Here is a 10,088-nt window from a genome sequence, read left to right on the forward strand (position 1 = left end):
AACTGAATGTTCTAATAAGATTTAGTTAATAAAAATAATGAATATTCCTCAACCCTTCATTTATAAGTTTAAAGTTTTAGTTTTGTCTTAAGGTCTGAAATTGTGCAAGATTTATTTATTTTTTAAATAATGTGACCAAATATTTTAAACGAAAGCCCGCTGAAAAACTAAAAACCACCACGTACATAATGAAGCATTTTTAAGGGAATTTAATAAACACTATTGTACTATCTGACATTTCTAAAAGAAATAAAACCAAAACATTTCGAGAAGAACAAACCAAAGGCTCCAGATCCACACTGAAGGACAAGGACATTTATTCACACTGATCTTCATCTACAGAGAATCAAATACGTTTAAGTCTGGGTCACATGATCAACACACAGCAGGTCACGTGTGTACCGATCGACTGCCTGAGACACGGACACGATGACCACACAGCAAAAACACAGGGTTTAAATTAAAGTCTGTTCAGCTTCATCCAGGAAATTAACCTGGAGCATGATGATGATGAAGGACGGAGCTGCAAACAGGTGAAGCATGATGATGTTCCATGAGTTCAGGTGCAGAGTTTCCAGTATTTACATCCTCATATACTGTCCAACTTCTTTAAGACATACGGAGCTGAAAGAGAGAAAAACTGTGACCTTAACAAATACAAGAAACAGTGAAAGAAGATACATTATGTTCCATTACCACGCCCCCCCTCACTATTTCCTTCTTTTTCCCTCCCTAACACCCCGCCCCCATCCCTCCCTCCCGAATCACCCCCCGTTATTTTGTTTCAGTTGTTTTTATATTAAACATGAGGCATACTCTAAGCTGTTTGAGGGGAATAAAAGAAACACCATACGAATAAAAGTATGTGCACCCCTGACCATCACACACATATTGCCTGAAGCACACAGCTGTACGGAACGGGTGGAGGTGGAGGTTGGAGTGAAGACCTCGAGTGTCCTGCACAGAGCCCTGACTCTGACCTAACCCCACTGACCACCTCTGAGATGAACTGGACTCTCCTCAACATCAAAGTCTGATCTCACTAATGATCTTGTAGCTGAATAAACCTCCACAGATCCATCTAGTGGAAAGCCTTCAGAGAAAAGTGGAGTTTATTATAACAGTAGAGAGAGGAATAAATGTGGAATGAGATGTCCAGCACGCGCATGCGAGATGTATGATGGTCAGGGGTGCACAAACTTTTGCTATATAGTGTAAACAGACTCAGGTTTCTCAGAGCACTCGATTATAATTCTCAACACCTATGGATAATCATCATCCGAACTGAAATAAACCGAATCACATCATCCGAATTATTCAAACTCTCCTGATTGACCCACAACCTTCAGACTCGGACACTTACTGACTCTCAGAAGAGCGACATAAATGAGGAAATTCCTCACGGATGAAATCACATCCTCCCGCATCTTCCTCTTCATCTCCTCCGGGTCTAATTTGGGTCCCAAACCTTCGAGTTTAAACATTATGTAGGATTTATTTTTATTTATTTAATCCTTGGGTTATCAGCACCGTTTTCTCCACGCCTTCCGCGTCGGCAGTGCGCATGCGTCGTTTACACTAACCTTTAGGACCATTAGGACCGTCGTTTTTGGTGGTCAGATATATGCCTAATCCAAAAAAAAAAAACATTTGTTTAAAAAAAAAAGTTTTCGTCCATAGATTGATGATTGAAGTAGTTAAAAAAGTCTTTAAACCAGACAAAGCACAGATATTGTGTTATTCAACAGATGTGCACAAATATACACATTTAATCAGGCAGTACCGTAATGCAGCAGCTGTGTCGCGGTTCAGTTTGGATTTTGAAAGGCAGAAAATGATCTTTAGTTAATAAATCAGTTTATTTATAATTTACAGCTTTACAAATTATTGCATATAATCGTGCATTGGTTGATGTAGGTGTAAACATGGAGCTCTGCGGGTTACACTCCTTCAGTAACGGACACACACATGTGCAGGAATGGCATAATGAAGCATCTACAGGATATTTACCCCAAAAACGCAAAAGATCTGATGTTCCCATCATGACTGGAGACAGAAGTGACCGTGGAGCTGTTTATCCTACTAAAGAAACAGCCGGACATCACAGTAAGTGCTCATAGGTGATGTATTTAGAGTAAAACAGACAATCCTCCAGACAAAGCAACAGGTTTATGGTGCAGGTCTGGAGGAGAATGACGTCACCTTCAGGAAGATATTTCAGTACATCAGATACTCCTGCATTTCCCTTATATCTTTATCTTACTCTCATACTGCTGTAACACTTTCCTTTCATCAAGAGGAATTAATCATTGTTTATCTCACATCTTATCTCATCTTCTTACTCTACGGTTTATCCCTATTTATAGGGGCGTCGTAAGTGGGGGGAAAAGGGTGACTGAGTGCATAGGGCCCTGGCATCAGTGGCATGTGAGGGGCCCTGGCCGCCCTGCCCTCATAGATCCTCAAATAGTATTATTATTATAATGAAATTGAGTGTACAGTGCCTGCACTCGCACGCAGTATTCTGATCCTCGCTGTCTTAGCAAGATTCGGCACACCCACACGTTTTTATGGACACCTCCTATAGGAACAGGGTGCAAATGTGAATGGTTTAATTGGTCATTCAAGAACAATGCCAAATGATAATTGGCTGTACACCATGTCCAAACAAAAACAGAGAGAGAGAGAGAGAGAAGAAACAAAATGAAGGGAAACAACTTCTCCCAAGTTTTCCCCCTAAGAGAGCAGGTGAGAACGTGTTTTGTGATGAGAGAAACAATCTTACGAAGCTAGCAATTAAAAAATCTTAGCTTACTCTAAATAAGTAATAAAAGTGTTTGAACGTGAGGCAATTTTTAACAGATAAAATATGAAGAATAATATGAAATATGTGTGTACTGTACAGTACAGATTTCATGGATCTTGCTCAAAATATTAGAATGAGAAACCCTCTGTTCCCCGGCCCTGTCTCAGAGAGTGCAGCAGTGGGGTCATCACAACAAGGTTCTACTGCTAGTGTTTCAGCCTTTTTCACTTTTGTTTATTTTATTATTTTATTTATTTTGAGTTAGACAGACATGCTTTGAAAGAAGGCAAAGTGGTGATTTGAGTTATACTGTATTGTGTTTATTTATTTGTTACTGATTGAAAGAATAATAATGTTCTGGACAACGAGCACAATGTCTCTTAATAAAACACAATTAAAATAAAAAAAATCATTAAGTTGTCATTTTTATCTATAAGGGGATACCTGAGGTGCTTTATTTATAGCAGGGGTGTCCAATCTTATCCGCAAAGGGCCGGTGTGGGTGCGGGTTTTCATTCCAACTGAGTAGAAGCCACACCTGAGTCTACTGAAAGAAAAGATCTACTGATTAGCCAGTTGGAATCAGGTATAGCTCCTGCTTGGTTGGAATGAAAACCTGCACCCCCACCAGCCCTTTCTGGATAAGACTGGACACCCCTGATTTATAGTATAAAGTCACAGGGGTAGGCAAAGTCAATCCTGGAGAGCTGCTGTCCTGTAGATTTTAGCTTCAACCCTAAGACGAAGAAGAAGAAAAAACAAAACATACCTGTCTATAGCCTTAGTGTTCCTGAAGACCTTGGTTAGCTTGTTCAGGTGTGCTGGATTAAGGTTGGAGCTAAACTCTGTAGGACAGCGGCCTTCCAGGACCGACATTACCTGTCTTGGTATAGCACAATTTATACACAAATTATTTCTGTGCTGCATTAACATGCATGCAATGCAAAGAATTTTTTTATACTATACATGGTATTAGAATTTTTAATAATGTTCTTTTCAATTTTACATCACTGATTTGACAACAGTTGTATCAGTGAGTAAAGCGTGTACACTTTTATATTATTATTTTTTTAAAAAGTGATAAATAGCGTGGATCATGAGATGATGGGAAAGGGCCCCCCCATACACTGTCTTTGCATAGGGCCCAAGAATTGGGCCTATTTATCTTCAGTCAGAAAGAGCATCTCCTTCCCTCAGTCCACCCCCCCTTTCTCTCCTTCCTTCCCTCCTTCCTTCCTTCCCCCCCCCCCCCCTCTCTCTCTTCCTTTCTCTCTCTTTCTCTCCCTCTCCAAGTACACCAGAAATCTGGAACAACTAAAAAGTGTTTGAAAAGTTAGGACAAGAGGAAAGAACATACGTGTGCAAAGAGTCTCCTGATTGTCCTCATCTCAGCCTGCTGCTCATTTCTGTCCTGTGTGTGTGTGTGTGTGTGTGTGTGTGTAGGTAGTTTCGTGCGGATCGATGGTCAGAAAGGTGTGTATTACTCCGAGAGCTGGGAGCCGAACGGGAGCACCCTGTACCTTCCTGTACGCGGCACCGTGCTCGCCAACATGCAGAAGTACGAACAGATCAGCTTTGAGCAAGGCTGCTTCTGCATCGGGGACGAGTCGGGAGGCTTCCTGCAGAGAGTGCAAGGTAAAGAGGGTAAAATACTACAGAGGAGATTCGTTAAAGATCTCTTATTGCGATTATGGAGGGAATAAATACGCTGTATGTGTCTGTAGACACTCAGTAGGGTAAGGAAAAGTCCACTAAACTTCTTCTGATGCTTTTTCTACATTACCCATAATGCCTTTGGTTGATTTAGAAATAGAGATAGAGATTTCTATGAATCTATGCTCTCCCGCAGGTCAGGCTCTTCACTGCTGGAGATACCACAAAGAGGACAGGAAGCTCTTCATTGCTCTGTCCTACTTCTTCACAAACTGTGACGTAAGTCCAGTGTTTTATTAACAATTCTCCACATCACCCTGAACGTTCGTATACACCAACCAGGCATCACATTATGACCACCTGCCTAATATTGTGCTGGTCCCCCTTTTGCTGGCAAAACAGCCCTGACCCGTCCTGCACTGTGTATTCTGACACCTTTCTATCAGAACCAGCATTAACTTCTTCAGCAGTTTGATCAACAGTAGCTCGTCTGTTGGATCGGATCACACGGTCCAGCCTTCTCTCCCCACGTGCATCAATGAGCCTTGACCGCCCATGACCCTGTCACCGGTTCACCACTGTTCCTTCCTTGGACCACTTTTGATAGATACTGACCACTGCAGACCGGGAACACCCCACAAGAGCTGCAGTTTTGGAGATGCTCTGATCCAGTGGTCTAGCCATCACAATTTGGTCCTTTTGGTCAAACTCGCTCAAATCGTTACACTTGTCCATTTTTCCTGCTTCTAACATCAACTTTGAGGACAAAATGTTCACTTGCTGCCTAATATATCCCACCCACTAACAGGTGCCATGATGAGGAGATACTCAGTCTTATTCACTTCACCGGTCACTGGTCATAATGTTATGCCTGATCAGTGTATAACAGTGATGTTTAACACATTAACCACTCTTTAATTTTTATATTATGACCTAAAGGATGGGCAATATTATCATATATCATGATACTTTTTTCATTATACACAAAGTTATTACTATATAAATGCTCTGAATTTGTTGTTTCTTTATCGTGAAGAAACACAAATGTAATGTTAGTGATCTCAGAAAAGTGTTTTGTGACTGAATTTATTTATTTAGTTGATCAGGATGTTGATGTTTTATCTTTATCATCGTGTCAGATCCTCAGCTCTGTTCTGATATAAAGGTGATGTTTTACTAAATCTCTGCTCTGGTGTTTCTGCAGGTCTTTCAGGAGGTGCTGAGCCATCTCGAGTGTTTGTAAAGAGGATATATACACACACACATACAAATACACACATAAACACACACACACGTCTCCATGTTATTTCTGGCCGCTTTAAACGTTGAACCAAATCACATTTGGTGTTTATCCGCTTCTGACCTCTTGGTTGTTTTAAGAGAAGTTAGTGTTTTATAAACTGAATAAAAGTGTGTGTGTAAAACCTGGAGACGGAGCACAGAAGCTTGTATACCAGGGGGTATCTTCGGCATCTTCTACTGCTGCAGGTTCTGCACCTTATATCTGAGAAAACCTTACCTTATATCTGAGAAAAACTCGAATGAATCGTAAACTTGTGTTTATAATCTGTTGATTTTTTTCTTCTGTATTATTTTCAGCCATCATTTTTACCTGTGTATTTTTTAATAAAAATTGTTTTAGCACAAGTAAAATCTGTCATTTGTATTATTATTATTATTATTATTATTATTATTATTATTATTATTATTATTATTAATTTAATTCTGTTTTATTTCTATATTTTTATCCCAAATTCATTAACTACAGCATAGATATTATTTTTTGAATAAATCAATAATTTAAGTTTTTTTATTTATATATTTTATTAATATTTATTTAAATTCAGTCATAAAATACTCAAGTTTCAAACACAATGTTCTGAAGTTCGGGTTCTGACTTCTAGATTTGTTTCCCTCAGATTACTTTACACACCCTGTGATTTATTGATTTATTTATTTATTTATTTATTTATTTATTACTAGTTTTGACTTTTTCATCTCCACCATCACTATCATTGTCACCACCACCATTACCTCCACCACCATCACCATAATCACCATAATCTCCACCACCATCATCATCATCACCATCAATACCATCACCACCATTACCACCATTACCACCATCACCACCACTATCATCACCATCAATACCATCACCACCACCACCACCATCATCATCACTATGACCACCACCATCATCATCATCATCACCACCATCACCACCATCATCACTATGACCACCACCATCATCATCATCACCACCATCACCACCACCATTACCATCGTCATCATCATCACCACCATCATCACCATCATCACCACCATCACCACCACCATTACCATCGTCATCATCATCACCACCATCATCACCACCACCATCACCACCATCATCACCACCACCATCATCATCATCACCATCAATACCATCACCACCATCATCACCATCACCACCACCACCATAATCACCATCACCACCACCACCATCATCACCACCACCATCACCATCATCACCACCATCATCACCACCACCATCACCACCACCATCATCATCACCACCACCATCACCACCATCATCACCATCACCATCATGACTATCACCACCATCACCACCATCATCACCATCATCATCACCATCACCATCATCACTATCACCACCATCATCACCACCACCATCATCATCACCACCACCATCATCATCATCACCAACACCATCACCATCATCACTATCACCACCATCATCATCATCACTATCACCACCATCACCATCATCATCATCATCACCGTCATCACCACCACCATCACCACCATTACCTCCACCATCATCACCACCATCACCATCATCATCACCATCAATACCATCACCACCACTATCATCACCATCACCACCACCATCACCACCACCATCATCATCATCACTATGACCACCACCATCATCATCACCACCATCATCACCACCACCATCACCATCATCATCACCGTCATCACCACCACCATCACCACCATTAACTCCACCATCATCATCATCACCATCATCATCGCCACCACCACCATAATCACCATCACCACCACTATCATCACCATCACCACCACCATCATCACTATCACCACCACCATCATCATCACCACCATCACCACCATCATCATCATCACCATCATCATCAACACCATCATCATCATCATCACCATCATCATCATCAGGTGGAGGTTCCAGGTTTGGGAACATCTGGTCCTTTCTCTTAGACTTGCCTTGACAACTTGCTGTTCTTCATGGTACTGGATGTTCTCTAACAATCTCTGGGTTCTTCCAGGAACAGGTGTATTTACACCGAGATCACGTGACACAATTTTTGCGTTGTATGATTCAGTGTAACGGCAGTTTTTATACAAAATTGTACTGTATATGTTTTTATGCGTAGATTACTTTATTGATTTTGTTCTACATCAGTATTTTGGGATTTTCTGGGTAACTTCATGAAATTCTTTCTAATCTGGAAAGCTTTAAGAGGAGTGAATACTTATGCCATTCTATTTCCTACAGCTTCTTGATGATTACTTGCTTGAGGAAAATTAAATGTATATTTAATAATTTTTAAAAGTTTTTTTTATATAAAAAAAGTTATCATTATTTGATAAATATATTAGATATATTTGAGTTATCGTTATTTATTTATTTATTTATTTATTTATTTATTTATTTATTTATCTATCTATCTATCTATCTATCTATCTAGTTTAATTCATTTATTTATTTCAATTAATTATTTTTTATTTTAATTCATTTATTTATTTTTAATTAATTAATTAACTTATTTATTCATTTTAATACATTTATTTTTAATTCATTTATTTATGTTTAATTAATTAATTACTTTATTTACTTATATTACTTATTTATTTATTTTAATTAATTTACTTATTTATTATTATTTAATTGCATAATTCATCCATACAGATTTTTAAAAAAATGTAAACTGTATATATGTTAATATTACTCACATAACAGGATGATTTTAAATGAACTCAGACTTAATGACAGAAACGACTTCAGATCCATTAGACCCAATTAGCCGTGCTTCAGATCCATAAATCGAGATGGTAATTTTCCCACAGCTGTCACTTAAAGATGGACTGCACATGTGTCTCTAATTTTCCCGACTCATTAACGTACACTCTGTAATAGACATCATAATATATTTTTTATTTATTTATTTTTTATTATTTAGAAATTAATTCCTGAGCAGAATAATGCAGATCATTAAGGTTTATGGTTTTGCTCATTAGGGATTGCTGTGGAATTTGGGATTTGGTTAAGGTGTAATTCAGTGGTTTGTCCACAAGATGGCGGTAAAACATCGTGATGTTTGAAGGTGTAACGAGAAACTATCAAATCCAATAAACATCAGTCATATAGAATTAGCTTTATTCAGCTTCCTTTCACAGACAGATGATGTCAGGTGGGTCTCTTTTATTCTGCATTGTGCTTTTTTGTGTTTAAAAGGAAAAGATCCTCTGTATAATTTCGAGGCAGCTCTTGCCTTTCTGTTTATTCTTTCTTGGTTGCAGTACTCACTACAGTGCACACACTTCATTAGCGATGGCTGACACCTCAGTGCGCCCTCTGAAGTGACAGGATTGGACTTCCTCTCTAGTCCACTCTCTCTCTCTCTCACTACTTCTTTTCCAAATCAACACCAGCAGCCACCTGACCACACAATCTGTAGTGCCCTGCTGCTCCCTACTCGCTGGCAGGAGAACTGACGATCCCTAAACCCCCAGATCTCTATCTCCAAGGATTCATGCATGCTGGAGTTGTGATGACCTGCTGAGAGCAGATGAGCATCCCATGTCCCTTTAGGTCTTTATAAAAAGAATGAAAAGTGGAGTTTATTTTTAAGAGCTATTGAAAACCGTGGCAGCATCGCCCCGAAGGCATCATTAAGATTGACACAAGACACACAGGATTTGACCTTGATGCTCATGCTGTGTTTCTGTCCTTCCCTGATGATATGATTCATATAGATTCACATAGAGCTGTTTTCATGAGAGACAGTGTGATTCAGTGATACAGTGTGATTCAGCAATTCAGTGATACTGTGTGATTCAGTGATACAGTCCTATTCAGTGTGATTCAGTGATCACTGAATCACTGAATAATCACTGAATCACACAGTATCACTGAGTCACTGAATCACACTGTATCACTATTATTCTGTAACGTAATTCTGCACCATAGTGTGATTCAGTGTGATTCAGTGATTCATTGATAAAGTGTGATTCAGTGATACATTGTGATTCAGTGTGAATCATTGATACAGTGATTCAGTGTGATTCAGTGATTCAGTGTGATTCAGTGATACAGTGTGATTCAGTGATACAGTGTGATTCAGTGATTCAATGACACAGTGTGATTCAGTGTGATTCAGTGATTCAGTGATAGTGTGATTCAGTGATTTAGAGATACAGTGTGATTCAGTGATACAGTGTGATTCAGTGATTTAGAGATACAGTGTGATTCAGTGATAGTGTGATTCAGTGATACAGTGTGATTCAGTGATTCAGTGTGATTCAATGATACAGTGTGATACAGTGTGATTCAGTGATTCATTGATACAGTGATACAGTGTGA

General features: G+C 39.0%; 2 protein-coding genes across 2 annotated transcripts; one reads left to right on the forward strand and one right to left on the reverse strand.

Annotated features, from left to right (window-relative positions):
• Window positions 1–194: 194 nt before the first annotated feature.
• On the reverse strand, window positions 195–1,591 carry tomm5 (translocase of outer mitochondrial membrane 5 homolog (yeast)). The gene is made up of 2 exons (XM_058396578.1): window positions 1,364–1,591; window positions 195–624 (listed from the first exon to the last, which is right to left on the reverse strand). The coding sequence occupies exons 1-2, from the start codon at window positions 1,482–1,484 to the stop codon at window positions 590–592; spliced, it is 156 nt and encodes a 51-aa protein (XP_058252561.1). The 5' UTR covers window positions 1,485–1,591; the 3' UTR covers window positions 195–589.
• An 86-nt stretch (window positions 1,592–1,677) lies between these two features.
• Window positions 1,678–6,095, forward strand: si:dkey-109l4.3 (uncharacterized protein LOC559137 homolog). The gene is made up of 4 exons (XM_058396577.1): window positions 1,678–2,106; window positions 4,250–4,441; window positions 4,656–4,738; window positions 5,664–6,095. Exons 1-4 carry the CDS (start codon window positions 1,926–1,928, stop codon window positions 5,700–5,702), a joined length of 495 nt encoding a protein of 164 aa, XP_058252560.1. The 5' UTR covers window positions 1,678–1,925; the 3' UTR covers window positions 5,703–6,095.
• Window positions 6,096–10,088: the final 3,993 nt, after the last annotated feature.

Source organism: Hemibagrus wyckioides, linkage group LG08 (assembly GCF_019097595.1).
Source record: "Hemibagrus wyckioides isolate EC202008001 linkage group LG08, SWU_Hwy_1.0, whole genome shotgun sequence".
Lineage (NCBI taxonomy): Eukaryota > Metazoa > Chordata > Actinopteri > Siluriformes > Bagridae > Hemibagrus > Hemibagrus wyckioides.

What these genes read in the sequence shown, in the direction of transcription:
- tomm5 (XM_058396578.1), bottom strand. Translation starts at nt 1,484, where the DNA reads ATGTTTAAACTCGAAGGTTTGGGACCCAAATTAGACCCGGAGGAGATG. An exon ending in TGTCGCTCTTCTGAGAGTCA is followed by an intron (nt 625 to 1,363) that starts GTAAGTGTCCGA and finishes TCTCTCTTTCAG; the next exon opens with CTCCGTATGTCTTAAAGAAG.
- si:dkey-109l4.3 (XM_058396577.1), top strand. Translation starts at nt 1,926, where the DNA reads ATGGAGCTCTGCGGGTTACACTCCTTCAGTAACGGACACACACATGTG. An exon ending in CTTCCTGCAGAGAGTGCAAG is followed by an intron (nt 4,442 to 4,655) that starts GTAAAGAGGGTA and finishes GCTCTCCCGCAG; the next exon opens with GTCAGGCTCTTCACTGCTGG. An exon ending in ACTTCTTCACAAACTGTGAC is followed by an intron (nt 4,739 to 5,663) that starts GTAAGTCCAGTG and finishes GTGTTTCTGCAG; the next exon opens with GTCTTTCAGGAGGTGCTGAG.